The sequence below is a fragment of the Eucyclogobius newberryi genome, unplaced genomic scaffold, assembly GCF_026437365.1.
Source record: "Eucyclogobius newberryi isolate DKJ021-1_F unplaced genomic scaffold, fEucNew1.0.hap1 SCAF_3, whole genome shotgun sequence".
Lineage (NCBI taxonomy): Eukaryota > Metazoa > Chordata > Actinopteri > Gobiiformes > Gobiidae > Eucyclogobius > Eucyclogobius newberryi.
The window spans coordinates 35,024,723-35,044,655 of record NW_027315945.1 but is presented as its reverse complement, the minus strand read 5'-3'; the positions used below and the strand labels follow the sequence as shown (position 1 = coordinate 35,044,655).

Genomic DNA, 19,933 nt, shown 5'->3' with positions numbered 1-19,933 from the left:
ACCACCGTCGCAGTCTTATCGAGCTGCGAATCGTGGATCGGTAAAGACGTTTCCTTGATTTTGGTTCGTGGTTTGATATCGTCTCTGCTGAATATCGGTATCGTCTCTTTAGCTTAGCGCAAGTAACGTTTTTGGTCGCTCTTATTTGGCAGATCAGGGCCTTGGCAGAGGCAGAGGACGTTTCTCTTCATCGTAATGTTGTGACGGAACTGTTCCATCTTCAGTTTGCCTCCCCGTAATATTTGGCGTTTGTAAGTAGTACGAAAGAACATCAGCAGGGGGCAGACTAATCAAGCACATCTGCAGCTCAGAACACGAAAAGCGCCCTCTATAAATAAATAAGCAATAATAAATAGCGAGACAAAAGAAAAAAATTATATTATTAACATAACCGAACCTACCCTGAATAAATAGTACAATCAACAGTCTAAAAATCATTGTAAGAACATGAAACGGAGTCAAAAAAAAGCCCGAAGAGAGATAGTTAAAATTTTTGGTCTAAAATCAAGTTATCGTCATCAATGTTTTTAGGATCTTTTTTTTTTTTCTCAAGACATTTTTCGTATTTTTTTTTCTTAATACATTAGCGATAAGTAAGCAGTAGAACATAGATCTTTTTTCCTACAAAATCTATAGAAGCACTAACAAGATACATTCCGTCTAAGAGTTCAAATGCGAGGCTGGCGGTTTGACCTTTCACCCCGCATCCAAGTTTGGTTTCTGAGTGATTCTTCCTCCTTCTCCCGTCGAAAGTTCGCTCACTGCCGCGGAAACAAACCTAATATTCTTTGGATAGTCCCAACGTTTCGCCGGAGCGGTCAACTCGTCCGAGCCGCGGTGGCGCTAACGCGGACCGCTCGCTACACTGTTTCGGTATGCTAAGTTGCTAAGTTATTTGGTTTTCACGGTGTTGCTATTTTTTGGCTTTTTGGTGAATGTGTCGTCTTTTTTTTTTTTTTACTTTCCCCCGTTCGCCAAAGACAGTCTTTATCTAATAATAAAAATCTGGAAGCTAAATTTTCACAGTATTTTTTCCCAACCGACCTGATAAAAATAGCTAGCACGACTACGAAAAAAATAAGGAGCTCTCGTAAGTAAGTTTCAAGCGAGTTGCGCTATTCCAAATGAGTATAAGCACTAAAGTACATTACAGGGGAAAGAAAAACAGCATCAAGATACACAGCAGAAGATTGGAACAGAAAAATAAAAACAGATTATTTTTTTCAGAAGATTCAGAAGTTCAGTGAGGTCATTTGCGTTTCGTTCCATCCAGGACCAGACGGTTGAGCCGGAGAGAAGGAGAGGATCCACAAAAGCCTCGTCTGTTCCTCTTCCATGCTACAGTTTTCTTTTGCGGACGACGGACGTTTGCGCATTTCGTCCGTCCTCCCTTTCCTCTCTCTCTCCGTCTCCATTTGGTAAGTGTTCTTTTTGGTTTGCTTCTGTAATTCCTTGGGTTTTTTGTGTGTGTGTTGAGTGTTCTTTTTGGTTTCAGGTAACATTTTTGGTATCCTCTTACAAAAGTTGCGATGCCTTGCGCCCGCCCCTCACTGCGACGCCGCCTGTCTCCAGCTTTTCCCGTTCTCTGGGGTTCGGAGTAAGCAAGGAAGTGTTCCTTGGTATAAAGCTCCCCCATTTGGGAATTTTGGACAGGCGTTTTTGAGGAGGGAATCTTCCGGCGGCGGCGGCGGCAGCTTCGGGTCCCGTTTTGGTCCATCGCTAGCCGCCATTTTGTGTCTTTTTTTTTTTTTCCTGTTATTGAGTTCATGTGTTTTCGACCGCGGACTCTTCTTCAGAAAAAACCCGCGGTCGCTAAGAATGCTTTGGTTTCCATTTGAGATTAATGGCAGTGTGAAGTGGAAAAAACGGGAATGATTGATGGAGTGATGATGAGAAAAAGACAATTTGACAAGACACACGACCACGCCATGACTAAACCGAGCTTTATTGACGCATTACCTTTCAAACACTAGCACAACTTTCCACGTCCACAACAACCGTGGCCTGACAATTTCATACTTTTCGACTTCTCGCCACGTCGTTTTGGGAAAATCGCCGTGCACTTTTGAAGAAATGAAAAGGTTTATTAGGGCACTTTGACGTGTTCGATCGACTCATTTACGCCATGAAATCGTCTCCACGTGTGCCAACTTTAGCGCTTATCTTTGGCACTTAGTGAAGGCAAAGTCAATCACAAAAAAACGCAGCCTTGGAGACGGCGATGATTGCAAGCCTGTGGCTACGGAAAGCGGCAACAATAAATAGTAAATGGCGGTTCAAAACACTGCTAATAAATAATAGAAAAGGTTGTATTACAAGGTGGCGAATGAGACGCGCCGTTCTGCTCTTGGAACCGGCGGTAGCTAAGAGACGGGTGGATACGGCGGGACGCGGAACAAATGCCAGAACGGTTTACAAAATGAAATGATGGATGGAAAATGGTAGAATGTCAGTGAAAGAGTTGTAGAAGTCCTGGTCCTGGATAGCTTCAGTATTTACACGTCCTCTGAATAAAGCTTTTCTCTCCGTTATTTTTGGTATTTGGGATTTTGGTATGGTTGTCATTTTTTTTTTTTGTCATTGTGTACTCCTCCGCCTCCTCCTCCACCTCCGAAGGTAAATTTTTGGTTTAAACCTCTTCTCCCTCCTCTTCGTTCAGACCCGCAGCTTGTAAAAAGCAAAAAAGTAAGTATGCACAGTTCGCCCTCTCCTCTCCGATCTGGGTTTGTCCTTGCCGCCATTCCTATGTCACAAAGTAAAGTTTTTATTTGTCATTTTTGGTTTCTGCACTCGGACACGCCCCCCCCGACGCCTCCGCCAGCCTCCGCCTTTTTTAAAAGTCATTCGTTTTCCCTCCGGAGGCCGGGAGCGCGGAGGTGGCCGTGCCCGATCGAACGTTATTGACAAAAAAACATCCTGGTTGCGTCTTGTTTTGGATAGATAAAGATTTTTGGTTTCGATCTTCCCCTTTCCCCTCCTCTTCTCCCTTGGACATCTTTCTTTCCGTCCCTTCTCTCTTTCATTCTGTGTATTTTTGGCATCGAAAGACCGGGAGGGACGGAAAGAGAGAACGGTTTTGCTGAAGAAGGAGAAGAGCGTTGACAAGAGGAAGAGATAGCTTTGGTGTGAAAGGCGAGGTTTTTTTTACGATTCCCTCTCCCTGTCCTCCTCCTCCTCGGCTGATTGGCCCACGGTGTCGTCACTCGATCTTGGCTCCTCCCAGTGAAGGCGGACTGTGTGCCATTTCGATGGAGGAGTAGGAAGAGGCGGGGCTAGAGCAGGGTGAAGGGGAGCAGGGGGTGGGGCTTATGCTGCTGGCCGTGGGGAACGGGGAGGACTGGCAGGCTTTGGCCACGGCCGCACTGACCAGTCCGGCGCCTTGGGACTGGGCCATGTGGAGCAGGGCCGGGTGCTTCAGGAACAGGGAGGAGTGCAGGTGCCCGCTTTGGCCCCCCGAGGCCCCCAGCATCAAGTGTTTACTGCCCTCAAGACTGGAAAGAGGCAGCTGGCCACCACTGGCTGCTAGGGCTGGAGGAGAGACAAACATAATAACATGTCATTTTATTGTGTATTTGAGATTGTAGGAAGTGTCATCGGGAATAATTGTTTTAAATATTAAGACTTTTTGACTTCCATTCGACAGTCTTTTTTTTGGATTGAGCAGATTGACTTTCGGATGGATTTCAGATGCATCACTCCTGGATGACACGACTATATTTGAGATAATAAAAATAAATAAAAAATGTGCTCGTATTTGGAAATATATTTTTCCATAAACTCTAGAATCAAACAAGTTATTCACAGGCAAATTAAGGCAAAAAAAAAAAAAGACGTAACAACATATTTTATTTTATTTATTTTATTTATTTTATTTATTTTATTTATTTTATTTATTTTATTTATTTTATTTATTTTATTTATTTTATTTATTTTATTTATTTATTTTTGGTCTTATTGCAGGACCTTTTGAGAATTTTTGGGCAAAATAATGTTCTTCCCTGAAATCTAAAAATGAGAATCAAACACGGCGTTTGTGGTTTGTTTATATTTAGCGCAAAAAAAACGACTTCTTCTTTGTTATTTCCCCATTTGAAAAAATAACTTTCTTTCAACCTGAAATAAGCCTGTTCGAGTTTACTTTAGGTCTCAAAAACAAGAGCGCGTCGTGCAAACTTGGACCACAGTCTTATGAAAAGGGAACTCTGGGTTTATGCAGAGGCTTAACAGGGCGGAGCCTCATCTCGTCTTATTGTGGGTAATTCAGGTCAATTCAAGTTTAAGTTTGTGCATGAAAATATTTACGCACATTCGCTTGCGTTCTGTTGCATTTGTGTTGTTAGTTCAGTGAGAGATGGAAGTTTAAATGAGAATAACACACAGAGCACACACACACACAGACGCACGCACACACACACACACACACACACACAGACGCACGCACGCACACACACACACACACACACAGACGCACGCACGCACACACACACACACACACACACAGACGCACGCACACACAGAACACACACACACACAGAACACACACACACAGACGCACGCACGCACACACACACACACACACACACAGAACACACACACAGACGCACGCACACACACACACACACACACACAGACGCACGCACGCACACACACACACACACACACACACACAGACGCACGCACACACAGAACACACACACACACAGAACACACACACAGACGCACGCACGCACACACACACACACACACACACACAGAACACACACACAGACGCACGCACACACACACACACACACAGAACACACACACACACAGAGAACACACACACACACAAACACACACACACAGAACACACACACACACACACAGAACACACACGCACGCACGCACACACACACACACACACACACACAGAACACACACACACACAGAACACACACACACACACACAGAACACACACACACAGACGCACGCACGCACACAAACACAAACACAAACACACACACAGAACACGCACACACACACACACACACACACACACACAGAACACACACGCACGCACGCACACACACACACACACACACAGAACACACACACACACAGAACACACACACACACACACACAGAACACACACACACAGACGCACGCACGCACACAAACACAAACACACACACAGAACACGCACACACACACACACACACGCACACACACACACACACACACACACAGAACACACACACACACACACAAACACACACACACACAAACACACACACACACACACACACACTGGATGGAAGGATGCATGGGATGGGATGACAACAAACTACCACTTTTCCCTATGCCATGTTAAGTATTATGTTTTAAAGGTTGGTGCTGCTTTTTAAAAAATATTATTATTGAAATCATTATTTATTATCATTTATTAGTATTTATTATTATGCATTATTATTATTTATTTATTTTTACATTTATGTTTTTATTACTGTATGTTTAAAAAAAAAAAAAATGAATTAAGTTTGGTGCAGCATTGTATGTGCATTTAACAGCAAGAGGAAGAGTCTTTACTCGTCCATTGTGCACAAAAATGTGATTTGTTCTGGTTTTTCTCTCTTTTACCACCAACAAAATGTGCTTATTTAAAGGAGACTCATTATGCTTTTTTCTGATACTTATTATTGAATTATAATGTAAAAGTTCGTTCATTATAAACTGCAATATTGATCCATAACCGCTTGATAATAGAAACAGAGCCATTGACTTCCTGTCGAAGACCGCAAAACATATAAGCCCCGCCTCTTCACGATGATAAACCCCGCCTCTTCATAGTGACACTTCACCGTAACACGCAGCACATTCTCATTTACATGTTTTAGGTTTCGAAAAGTTACAGAACGCTGCATGTGTCACTCGGGGTCTTCATTTTGGTGTGGGCGGGGATAGGGGGTAGGTGAGAACAGGACTTTTCTCAGCACGACACAGGATTATACATGCAGGAATCAATCAAAAATACAACTTTGAGTGAATTAAGTATGAAGAAAAGGGATTAAAACACTCATTAAAGTTGAGTTTGCGTAATACGACCGCTTTAAGAAGTAAAACCCGCGCCACTTTTCTGGTACCCGCCAGTTGGAAATACTTATTATACTTCATAATTAATTTAATTTAAGTAGTTAATGGCATTTTGAGTCACCATGACAAAAAACACCTCACGTTTATTCTGAGTTTTGCCGGGGTTAATGTCAGTGCCACCGCGTGAACGGTTTGAATTGTTTTCCCGGTTCCGTTTCGTACGGCGGTCGTCACGGAAACACACCTTGGATAGTGGCCAGGGGATTGTTACCGAGGAGGGCGGTGCTCATCCCCGTGTTCACTCCCATCACAGTGTTCCTGGTTTTCCACACACATCACCACACACAGCGGCAGGAAGAGGAGAGCGAGGACGAGAGGGAGGAAAGGGTGAGGAGACGGAGGAGGAGGAAGAGGAGGAGAGGGAGGAAGAGGAGGAGGAAAGAAAAGAGAGCTGGGTTAGATGCAGCGAAGACATAGGTGAAAAGCAGAATTACAACAGAAACCAGCAGTGCAGTTAGAAACAAGCATCTGAGAGAAGTGTGAAGAAGAACAGTCATTTCACCAGGTTTACCAGTCGTGTACTTGAGTACTTATACACAGGATACTTTTACTTTGTTACGTTTGAGGTTCAGGTATCTGCTCTTTCTATATATTTTTTCCTACTTGACAGAAAACAATATATTTTCCTCACAGTTAGAGACTTACTACAGTGACTTTGAGTTAATAAATATGTAAAGAATAAATTGTAAATACAGATGATTTTAGACAAATATATTTCATTACTTCTGTTCACAAAAACACTCTTTGTCTAGTTCACAATATTTGACTATAGTTATTGTTCTCAAAATATGTGCAAAATACCTAATATATTTAATGGGTACTTCAATGCTTTAAGTGTTAGTTTTAGTATTAGTATTAGTAGAATGTTTTTATGTGATACTTAAGTAACAAGTTCAGCCTCATTGACACTAAATAACTATAACTTTAACTATCTGATGCTAGTTCTCATGTGGAGGGTCCGAAACCCCACTTGAAATCTCCATGGAGACAAGCAGGTGACACTAAACCCAGTTAGTTTGTTTGTTGGCCACTAAAATGTCTGTAATTTGACACACACAGCGCCGGCGTTTAAGAACTATTAAAGGTGACGATCTGTTTGTGTTCTTTTACTAATGTCAACATTGTATTTATCTATTCATCACCGGCGACATTTTTGTTTGTTTTAAGCATAAATTAGTCCATGTAGAGTGTATTGTGGAGTTGTTTAGAAGTGACACAGAGGAAGAAGAATTCAATGGATTTAGTGATTTGGGGTAAAACTGATGCTTTGGTAAACTTGTTAGCATGTTCTTTATGCTATAGTTATCTGAAGAACTGTTCATATGTTACGTTAACATACCAGACACTTACCACAGTTCTGTCTGTGCCTCATGTAGCTGAAGGTGTTAGCGTTAGCATACGTACACCTATTCACCATGTTCTCTCATCTGTTATTATTTTAAACTGCATTTCAAGAGGAAATGTCTGTTCTTGGTCTTGGATTTGATCACTTATACTCCAGTGCGAATTATATGTTTTTTTTCTTCTCTATTATGCATTTTTCTGCTGGTGCGACTTATACTCCAGTGCGACTTATACTCCAGAGAATACGGTACTCGTCTCCAAACACAGAGTCAGTTCCTCAGCAAAACGCATGTCGTATTCACCTCAAGTTTGCAGCAAAATCGGTGATGTAGTTCGACACGTCGCCGTTCTTTTTACCCATGCGCCATAAGCTGTGGACAGAACAAACACACAGACACAGAGCAGAGGGTTAGACCGCGGTACGGCGACGCCCGGGGGCCAGCGTTTGCCCGAAGGCACGCCGGAACATGAGCGCGTGTGTGTGCGTGTGTCACGTTATCGGAGGTTTCACGACAAACTGCAGGCGAATCGAGACTCGGGAGCTCGTGACGTCTGCGGCTTTGGACACTTGTGTTTACGTGTTTGGGATAAATGTAGCGCGTGGGTTTGATTACTTCACTGCATGAGCGGGTAACAAAGAAGATTAGATGTAAAAGCCTTTGTTTTTTCAGTGTTTTTACTGTAAATCTATGAGAAATACTCAGGTAATGCGTACTTTTTTTTGCACTAATACAAGTGGAATGTTAATATTTCACCTCTGAGCGTGTGGGCACTGCCTCGCCAGCAGGAGGTGTAAGTGACATGACTCGTGACTAAGGCCCTGAGGGATGTGTGCACTAATTATGACTCATTATTACCAATATTCATCAAGAAACTCCATTTCCCTCTTCAGCTGTTGCACTTGACGTGACACACTGCAAGAAGCAATTCCATCAGTGGTTAAAAGTCCTTCTGAACGGGAAACTCACTTTTGAGTCGAGCAATAGGGATTGGGGCTTGTTGCTAGGCGCACACACGTGACTTATTAACACATCATCCACAGCTTTTTGTCTTATTGCATTAGAACGCTGCGATTACGCTAGAATGTGAACTACAAAAACGACAAAACGAAGTGCAAACGCAAACGAGGCTAACGTTGCTAATGCTATTACGATATGTTATGGATATTATAAAGTGACAAATATTGAAACCAGACGGTAATACCTTCAAAAAACTTAAAATTACAAGCTCCAAACTAGTGAAAACATGATCTAAGTTCCAAAAAATCCAAGTCATTTAAATGTATTGAGCTGTTCTTTTTGTGACATCACGTGAGGGCGTGTCCAGAAGGTATCGGGGGGTGTGTCTTTTACCCTGTGTTGAGGCTGAGCGCGCTGTGGCTGGGGGTGGCGGGGCTGGCCGTGCTGCGGGGAGGAGGGGGCGGAGTCACGGGGGAGGGGGCGGAGCTCAGAGAGGGGTGGCTGGAGGAGAGGCTTGAGGAGAGGCTGGAGGTCAGGGGGCACATGGAGGACATGGTGCTCACTGGTGTGCTGCAGAGACTGGTCACCGCTTGCGACAGCTGACTGGACATCTGCCACAACAACAACAACAACAACACAACAACAACAAGCGTTTATTCACCTTTTTATTCACATTCATCATATATTTTGTTCATTTATTTCTGCGCCTTTTGTTAAAATTGTTTCCTTTTGAATATTTACTGAATACTTTATTTATTTTTATTTCTTATGATGTTTTTGACACTGTGATTATTATGTTATTATCGATTATAAAGTGTGTTTTTCTGCTTTTATAAATAAGTTTCCACCTCATAAGACATATATTTGAAAAGCTGTTTATGTATGAAATAACTGTCCATACATTGACTATTTTGCATGTACATCAGGATCATCATCAAATAGAAAAGGCGAAATGATGTACCATATTCTCTGTACTATAAGGCTCACTTAAAAGCCTTTAAATTTCTCAAAAACGACAGTGCGCCTTATATATGGATTTATTCTGATGTTTCTCTTATACACGTTTTGTTTCCCTTATATGAAAAATGATGGAAAACAGACCATTCATTAATTCATGCGCCTTATAGTGCGGAAAATACGGTATTTATTTGCGGCCAACAATGTATTTTTGTTTCTTTTTGGTTTCATGTGCTGGGACCGACGTGTCTGTACAAATGATCTCTGCTCAGTCGCACAAAATATATGCAACACGTAAAAAAACATCACAAAGTACCAATGGTAAATGTACTTTCAAGATGTTTGCAGCCGTGCGGTCAAGTACAGATATATTGTGGGTTAAAACGAGACCGCTGTGTGCTGTCCGCATCTAATTATGACGCGTTTTATCGAGCGAGAACGCGGACGTTGCAGTCGTTGCTCGCAAAACTACTTTAAAAGATGTTTGCAGTCGTGTGGTCTAGTACAGATATATTGTAACTCGTGGGGTTAAAACGAGACCGCCGTGTGCTGTCCGCATCTAATTATGACGCGTTTTATCGACCGAGAAAAAAGCTATAAAGCGTGGCGGGTGAAGCGCGGCGGCGGGACGTACCATGTGGGGGCTGTAGCAGGGCGTCTTGTGCGTGGCGGGGGCGGAGGGCGGCTGGCTGGGCAGAGGGGGCGTGGCGCTGCTCGGGTTGATGCGTTTCTCCTTCTGCCGCCGGTTGCAGAACCAGACCCGGATCACCTCTTTCTCCATGTTGAGCTGCTCGGCGATCAGCAGGATCTCCTCCGACGTGGGCTTCTGGTTCTGCTGGGACGAGGCAAGAGCGAAGGGCGCAGGGCGACTTTAGAACCGGCACGTCAAGCATCGCATCACACACACGTTTATTACATATTATAAACATCGCATCATACACACGTTTATTACATTCATAAACATCGCATCACACACACTTTTATTACATATTATAAACATCGCATCATACACACGTTTATTACATTATAAACATCGCATCACACACACGTTTATTACATATTATAAACATCGCATCATACACACGTTTATTACATATTGTAAACATCGCATCATACACACGTTTATTACATTCATAAACATCGCATCACACACACGTTTATTACATATTATAAACATCGCATCATACACACGTTTATTACATTCATAAACATCGCATCACACACACGTTTATTACATATTGTAAACATCGCATCATACACACGTTTATTACATAATATAAACATCGCATCACACACACGTTTATTACATATTATAAACATCGCATCACACACACGTTTATTACATATTATAAACATCGCATCACACACATGTTTATTACATATTATAAACATCGCATCACACACACGTTTATTACATTCAAAAACATCGCATCACACACACGTTTATTACATTCATAAACATCGCATCACACACACGTTTATTACATTCATAAACATCGCATCACACACACGTTTATTACATTCATAAACATCGCATCACACACACGTTTATTACATTCATAAACATCGCATCACACACACGTTTATTACATTCATAAACATCGCATCACACACACGTTTATTACATATTATAAACATCGCATCATACACACGTTTATTACATATTATAAACATCGCATCACACACACGTTTATTACATTCATAAACATCGCATCACACACACGTTTATTACATTATAAACATCGCATCATACACACGTTTATTACATATTATAAACATCGCATCACACACACGTTTATTACATTCATAAACATCGCATCATACACACGTTTATTACATTCATAAACATCGCATCATACACACGTTTATTACATATTATAAACATCGCATCACACACACGTATATTACATTTATAAACATCGCATCACACACACGTTTATTACATTCATAAACATCGCATCACACACACGTTTATTACATTCATAAACATCGCATCACACACACGTTTATTACATATTATAAACATCGCATCACACACACGTTTATTACATTTATAAACATCGCATCATAAACACATTTATTACATATTATAAAAAATCGCATCATACACACGTTTATTACATATTATAAACATCGCATCACACACACGTTTATTACATTCATAAACATCGCATCACACACACGTTTATTACATTATAAACATCGCATCACACACACGTTTATTACATATTATAAACATCGCATCATACACACGTTTATTACATTCATAAACATCGCATCATACACACGTTTATTACATTATAAACATCGCATCACACACACGTTAACATCGCATCATACACACGTTTATTATATATTATAAACATCGCATCACACACACGTTTATTACATTCATAAACATCGCATCATACACACGTTTATTACATTCATAAACATCGCATCACACACACGTATATTACATATTATAAACATCGCATCACACACACGTTTATTACATTTATAAACATCGCATCACACACACGTTTATTACATTCATAAACATCGCATCACACACACGTTTATTACATTATAAACATCGCATCATACACACGTTTATTACATTTATAAACATCGCATCATACACACGTTTATTACATTATAAACATCGCATCACACACACGTTTATTACATATTATAAACATCGCATCATACACACGTTTATTACATTTATAAACATCGCATCATACACACGTTTATTACATATTATAAAAAATCGCATCATACACACGTTTATTACATATTATAAACATCGCATCATACACACGTTTATTACATTATAAACATCGCATCACACACACGTTTATTACATATTATAAACATCGCATCATACACACGTTTATTACATTTATAAACATCGCATCACACACACGTTTATTACATTATAAACATCGCATCACACACACGTTTATTACATATTATAAACATCGCATCATACACACGTTTATTACATATTATAAACATCGCATCACACACACGTTTATCACATTCATAAACATCGCATCACACACACGTTTATTACATATTATAAACATCGCATCATACACACGTTTATTACATTCATAAACATCGCATCATACACACGTTTATTACATTCATAAACATCGCATCACACACACGTTTATTACATTCATAAACATCGCATCATACACACGTTTATTACATTCATAAACATCGCATCACACACACGTTTATTACATTCATAAACATCGCATCACACACACGTTTATTACATTCATAAACATCGCATCATACACACGTTTATTACATTTATAAACATCGCATCACACACACGTTTATTACATTCATAAACATCGCATCACACACACGTTTATTACATTCATAAACATCGCATCACACACACGTTTATTACATATTATAAACATCGCATCATACACACGTTTATTACATATTATAAACATCGCATCACACACACGTTTATTACATTTATAAACATCGCATCATACACACGTTTATTACATATTATAAACATCGCATCATACACACGTTTATTACATATTATAAACATCGCATCACACACACGTTTATCACATTCATAAACATCGCATCACACACACGTTTATTACATATTATAAACATCGCATCATACACACGTTTATTACATTCATAAACATCGCATCATACACACGTTTATTACATTCATAAACATCGCATCACACACACGTTTATTACATTCATAAACATCGCATCATACACACGTTTATTACATTCATAAACATCGCATCACACACACGTTTATTACATTCATAAACATCGCATCACACACACGTTTATTACATTCATAAACATCGCATCATACACACGTTTATTACATTTATAAACATCGCATCACACACACGTTTATTACATTCATAAACATCGCATCACACACACGTTTATTACATATTATAAACATCGCATCACACACACGTTTATTACATTCATAAACATCGCATCACACACACGTTTATTACATATTATAAACATCGCATCATACACACGTTTATTACATATTATAAACATCGCATCACACACACGTTTATTACATTTATAAACATCGCATCACACACACGTTTATTACATATTATAAACATCGCATCATACACACGTTTATTACATATTATAAACATCGCATCATACACACGTTTATTACATTTATAAACATCGCATCACACACACGTTTATTACATTCATAAACATCGCATCATATACACGTTTATTACATATTATAAACATCGCATCATACACACGTTTATTACATTCATAAACATCGCATCATACACACGTTTATTACATATTATAAACATCGCATCATACACACGTTTATTACATATTATAAACATCGCATCACACACACGTTTATTACATTCATAAACATCGCATCACACACACGTTTATTACATTATAAACATCGCATCATACACACGTTTATTACATATTATAAACATCGCATCACACACACGTTTATTACATTCATAAACATCGCATCATACACACGTTTATTACATTCATAAACATCGCATCATACACACGTTTATTACATATTATAAACATCGCATCACACACACGTATATTACATTTATAAACATCGCATCACACACACGTTTATTACATTCATAAACATCGCATCACACACACGTTTATTACATTCATAAACATCGCATCACACACACGTTTATTACATATTATAAACATCGCATCACACACACGTTTATTACATTTATAAACATCGCATCATAAACACATTTATTACATATTATAAAAAATCGCATCATACACACGTTTATTACATATTATAAACATCGCATCACACACACGTTTATTACATTCATAAACATCGCATCACACACACGTTTATTACATTATAAACATCGCATCACACACACGTTTATTACATATTATAAACATCGCATCATACACACGTTTATTACATTCATAAACATCGCATCATACACACGTTTATTACATTATAAACATCGCATCATACACACGTTTATTACATTCATAAACATCGCATCACACACACGTTTATTACATTCATAAACATCGCATCACACACACGTTTATTACATTATAAACATCGCATCACACACACGTTTATTACATATTATAAACATCGCATCACACACACGTTTATTACATTATAAACATCGCATCACACACACGTTTATTACATATTATAAACATCGCATCACACACACGTTTATCACATTCATAAACATCGCATCATACACACGTTTATTACATATTATAAACATCGCATCACACACACGTTTATTACATTATAAACATCGCATCATACACACGTTTATTACATTCATAAACATCGCATCATACACACGTTTATTACATTCATAAACATCGCATCACACACACGTTTATTACATTCATAAACATCGCATCATACACACGTTTATTACATTCATAAACATCGCATCACACACACGTTTATTACATTCATAAACATCGCATCACACACACGTTTATTACATTCATAAACATCGCATCACACACACGTTTATTACATTCATAAACATCGCATCACACACACGTTTATTACATTTATAAACATCGCATCACACACACGTTTATTACATTATAAACATCGCATCACACACACGTTTATTACATTTATAAACATCGCATCACACACACGTTTATTACATTCATAAACATCGCATCACACACACGTTTATTACATTCATAAACATCGCATCACACACACGTTTATTACATTATAAACATCGCATCACACACACGTTTATTACATTTATAAACATCGCATCACACACACGTTTATTACATTATAAACATCGCATCACACACACGTTTATTACATATTATAAACATCGCATCATACACACGTTTATTACATTCATAAACATCGCATCATACACACGTTTATCACATATTATAAACATTGCATCATACACACGTTTATTAGAACGAAAAGAGCACAAACACTTTACTCTAAATAAACTCCCTATCACTGCTTATTAATATCGTGTTTCTGTGCATGAATTATGATCCTTAAAGTGTTGCTAAGGGAAAGTCCCACAACAAATGTAGTTTTTACTTAATAACATGTATTCAAGCACAAAAATGTCCCGCTAACAGCAGTGATAAGCAGTTGTTGATAAATGTCTAATCAGCAGCAGATTAAGGTTATGCAGAATAAGACATTAATAAGTGTTGAATAAATATAAATTGGCATCAAATTAACCACTCACAGGTTGGCAAACTAGCAGCTGGTTAAATTGTAATAATAAGTGTATCCTGAAAGTTGTTGTTGTCACAGTTGCCCTGGGTGTGGCTGTCATTCTGAGCCACTGGCAAGACCTTTTTTTGGTCGATTGTCTCTGTTGATATCGCCTCACGGTGCAAGGAAGCTTTTATTTCTCATTAAACAAAGACTTCCTTGTACTGGTATTTGTCTTTCTGCAGCCTGAGGCGACATCAACATAGACGATCAACCAAAGAAAGGTCTGGCGGGTGGCTCAGAATAACAGCCACACCCCTGTCAGCCAGCCCCAGGGCAACTGTGACAACAACAACCAGGTTGTGATGATTCAACGCCGCGTTTGAGCGTCTGCAAGCGCCTGGTGAATCGTGTCGTTTTGACCTTCGTGACGTTTTTTGCGGCGCGTGTCTCACCGTCATGAAGGAGCGCTCCAGGGCCACGCGCACGTTGGTCTCGATGCTCGTTCTCTTCTTCCGGCGCCGGCCCGGCATTCCCTCGAAGCCCATGGAAGGCGAGGACAGGGAGCTGGGGCTGGGGAGGGTGCTGTCGATGGACATGGTCTCTGCAGACGACACGCACAACAGCGGAGATCAGAAGTCGCAAAGGCATTTGAACATACCGTATAAGTCGCTTAAAATAATAACAGATGAGAGAACATGGTGAATAGGTGTACGTATGCTAACGCTAACACCTTCAGCTACATGAGGCACAGACAGAACTGTGGTAAGTGGCGTCTTTATCATAACATGACAGGGGCCGCGCGGCCCCTACCCCAAATCACTAAATTCATCAAATCCATTGAATTCTTCTTCCTCTGTGTCACTTCTAAACAACTCCACAAACTCCAGAGGAAGAGGAAGTGCAGACTCTTCTTCTGCGTCGCTTAGAGCCTAGAGCGCCCTCTTGTGGTTGCCAGTGTGAAAATAACGAATAATATCACATATAAGTCGCTCTGGAGTATAAGTCGCTCTGGCCAAACTATGAAAAAAGACTTATAGTCCGGAAAATACGGTAACTATGTTGAATACTGAGATAATGATGTTATTGTTGCACTTGTATTTACTTGTACTCCGCAATTCAAACAGCAAGGAGACATATTATGCATAAAAGATACTATATAAGAGCTTTAAACCGTGTTATAATTGTTTTCACTCAAACTTGTATTTAAGTTTGAGAGGGTAAATCATTCTCCTGTATTCTAGACCCATTGAGGCAGGATTACCCATTGTTTCATTTATTCAGTTGTTTTAGATCAATACTTCCATTTTAAATGGCCAGAATATAAAATACTGAACCTCGGGTGTCATAGATTATAACTATATACCAGACGAAAGCATGATATTTCTTTTTTAACCGTTATGAAGACAAAGCAGGACCAAAACGAGCGACTAAAACAGAACTGCTTGAATATTTTAAGGTCTATCGTTCGTCCTGGTTTGTTCTCAGCTTAGTCTCCATGTTGACTCGCTTTGGTCCAGTCCCAGTCCCAGTTTAGTCCTGATCTAGCCCCGATTCAGCTCCAGGTTTATCCCAGTTCAGTTGCAAGTGCAAACCCATCTCATTTTTACCAGCCTTTTCGTCTTATGGATCTCTCTGGAAACATACTCTCTGGTCAGTTTGTAATATATGTTGCATGAGTCGTGTCTCACCCGCGTCGTTGAGCCACTTCTCCAGCAGTGGCTTCAGTTTGCACATGTTTTTAAAGCTCAGGTTGAGGGCCTCGAAGCGGGAGATGGTGGTCTGGCTGAAGTCGTTGCCGTACAGTTTCCCCATGGCCAAACCAACATCGCCCTGGTAACAGCAAATGATATAAATGCAGTGGGATGTATCAGGTTTTATGCAGAAAATAATGAAAACTAAAAGAAATAATGAAAATCTGGTGTGCGTTTTAGCATAGAACGTGTTAAAAAAACACAATGGCACAGAAATATAACAGCAAATTATAAAACCAGATGAATCGGCCGTACATCCTTCCAAACAATAAAGTCATGCATGAAGCTAGACGGCACATGACTTGATCTGTGAGCGTGGTCAGGACCAGTGTGAAGTGTGCTCTCACCTGTGTGAAGCCCAGTTTGATGCGTCTCTGTTTGAAAGTGCGAGCGAACTGCTCCAGCTCCTCCAGGTCGCTGGGCTCCTCTGAGGACACGGCCGTCATGCCCCCCACGGTCACGTCTGCGCTCTTATCTCGATGCTGCACGTGCCACAGGGAAGGAAACGTTTGTGGTGCGTTGTAGCAAGACTCGAGCGTTCAAATACACGTGATCAAAGTCAGAACCTCCTTTTGTAGGCTTATATTTTTGCTCTAACTCCACAATCTGTTTTACATTTATTATGGTTTTACTATTTATCTTGATGTTTCTCATGCTGTTCTCACACTAGAATGTCTCTCATCTTATCTCATCTGGAACATGCCTCCTACCTGTGCTTGGAGGCCCATCCTGCTTTGGGCAGACAACAAACTCCCCTGGTTTTGCTGAGGTAGCGATATAAGATTTGAGGTGGACAGGAGTCCTGGTAAAAAGCAGAAACACAGCACGTTAAGAACAGAAGAGTGAGAGTCTTTGTTAGCACATGTTTGTGGAAGTCCTTACCTTGCTGTCCCTGCTGGGCCTGTGGCAGGAGGAACTGAGCCGGAGAAGGAGGCAGCAACACCAACTGTTGGAGCTGCAGCAGCTGCTGGAAGTCCTGCTCAGCCAGAGGCACAGAGTGAGTAAAACAGATCACAGAGCGGCGGAGGAGGAGGTGAGATGGAGTGAGTTTGTTGTGAGAGGAGCAGAAGGAGGATGTAGTTCATGCGGCTGCTGAGTGAGTGTCCCGGAGTCATGCAGAGAGCGAGCTGGAGCCTGTACCTGGGCGGTGAGCTGGATGGGCTGGGACAGAGCCAGCTGAGGAGGAACAGACACACTTTGGGGGGTCTGCTCCTGTGGCCCCGCCCCCTGGCTCTGCGCCTGTCCCGCCTGCTGCTGCTGCTGCTGCGCTTGCTGATTGGCTGCGGCCGCGGCCTGAGCCTGCTGATTGGCCTGAGCGGCGGTGTGCGCGGCGTGGGCTGCGTGGGCCGCACTGGACTGTTGAACAGCCGCAGCCAGAAGCTGAGCCTGGGCCTGCTGCAGCAACAACTGCTGCTGCGCCGGGAGTAAAGCTGTGAGCTGAGCGGAGAAGCAGAGGCGAGGGGGGTTACAGGGGGTCCCGAAGGAGAGGACCACAAGCAAGACAGAGCGAGGACCAGAGAGGAGAGACAGGCCCCGAAGCCAGACAGAGCAAAAGCCCAGGTCCACACCCTGTTCACACTGCAAACACACACTGAGTCTCACCCCTGCGAGCTGGGAGCTGGTCAGCATGAGCTGGTGCTGCTGCTGCAGGGCCGTCTGGGAAGGCGTGGGCCCGTGGGAGGGAGGCAGAGCGGGGGACATCTCTCCACACTCCTCCATCTTAGTCTGAAACCACAAGACACAGAAGACTGTTAAGTCCGCGGTGAAACACATCGTCACACGAATCTCACACGTTCTCCTTCTGTTTCGGCAGTAAAAACAAGCGCGTCACGTGATCGTTTAAAGTCATGTTTCTAACTGCGACACCGCTACACTATTCTGATCTGTGTCGAGCGTTACACGGAGCTCAGGGCAGGTCGCCGCCACGGCGTGTCAGTTAAGTGGCAGTCCCCGGCTCCTGCGTGTTTGGACTCGAGACGGGCCCTTTCCAACTTCCAACGCACACGATTTGCATATCTCCTTTGGCATGCAAAACCGTATGCCTCTGAGCCGTGACCCTGAGCCCTGCAGGAGTGCCCCCCCCCACGTCTCCCTCTGTTTACATGGCGATCGGGAGGAGCATTATGAGCCTCATCGTGGCGCCGACACAGGGCTTTGACAGAGGGCTTTGAGCGGACACAAAGCCAGCTTATCAAACGTATTGTGCGATGGGTGAACAAAAGGAGCCCAAACTGTAGCGGGGGGGGACGTGTTCGCAGAGACACGCACTCACCTTAGAGCTGCTCAGCGCCGGGGACAACGGGAAGGGGTTGACTTTCATCGACTGAGCCTGCAAAGCACAACGAGAGGAGCTTATGGAGAGTTTGAAACGCCATGTTAATACTAAAGTTAAAGGTGCATTAGGTCACTTTTCTGGTGTTTTTCCCCATGAGCTTGTTATTGTTTTGCCTTAAATGTTCCAAAGTATTAAACTTGTATATATATGTAAATACTTTAGTTGCAGGTGTTTAAAAAACTCAATAATACATGGAAAAACATCTGTGTCGGCCGATG

General features: G+C 41.4%; 1 protein-coding gene across 5 annotated transcripts in view; it reads right to left on the bottom strand.

The window, feature by feature from the left end:
• Positions 1–1,470: 1,470 nt before the first annotated feature.
• pou2f2b (POU class 2 homeobox 2b) overlaps positions 1,471–19,933 on the bottom strand; it is a 96,899-nt gene continuing 78,436 nt past the window's right edge. Inside the window, exons 4-17 of one of the 5 annotated variants that reach the window (XM_072461096.1) lie at positions 19,653–19,709; positions 18,983–19,105; positions 18,521–18,817; positions 18,263–18,356; positions 18,091–18,182; positions 17,728–17,862; positions 17,318–17,459; positions 16,082–16,230; positions 10,026–10,226; positions 8,828–9,045; positions 8,333–8,389; positions 7,778–7,846; positions 6,316–6,389; positions 1,471–3,528 (exon numbers count right to left, since the gene is read on the bottom strand). In XM_072461096.1, the coding sequence (XP_072317197.1) occupies positions 3,200–3,528; positions 6,316–6,389; positions 7,778–7,846; positions 8,333–8,389; positions 8,828–9,045; positions 10,026–10,226; positions 16,082–16,230; positions 17,318–17,459; positions 17,728–17,862; positions 18,091–18,182; positions 18,263–18,356; positions 18,521–18,817; positions 18,983–19,105; positions 19,653–19,709 (2,037 nt within the window). In that variant the 3' untranslated portion in view covers positions 1,471–3,199. The remainder of the gene's footprint in view (positions 3,529–6,315; positions 6,390–7,777; positions 7,847–8,332; positions 8,390–8,827; positions 9,046–10,025; positions 10,227–16,081; positions 16,231–17,317; positions 17,460–17,727; positions 17,863–18,090; positions 18,183–18,262; positions 18,357–18,520; positions 18,818–18,982; positions 19,106–19,652; positions 19,710–19,933) is intronic. The other 4 variants (XM_072461098.1, XM_072461097.1, XM_072461099.1 and 1 more) reach the window with 4 other exon arrangements.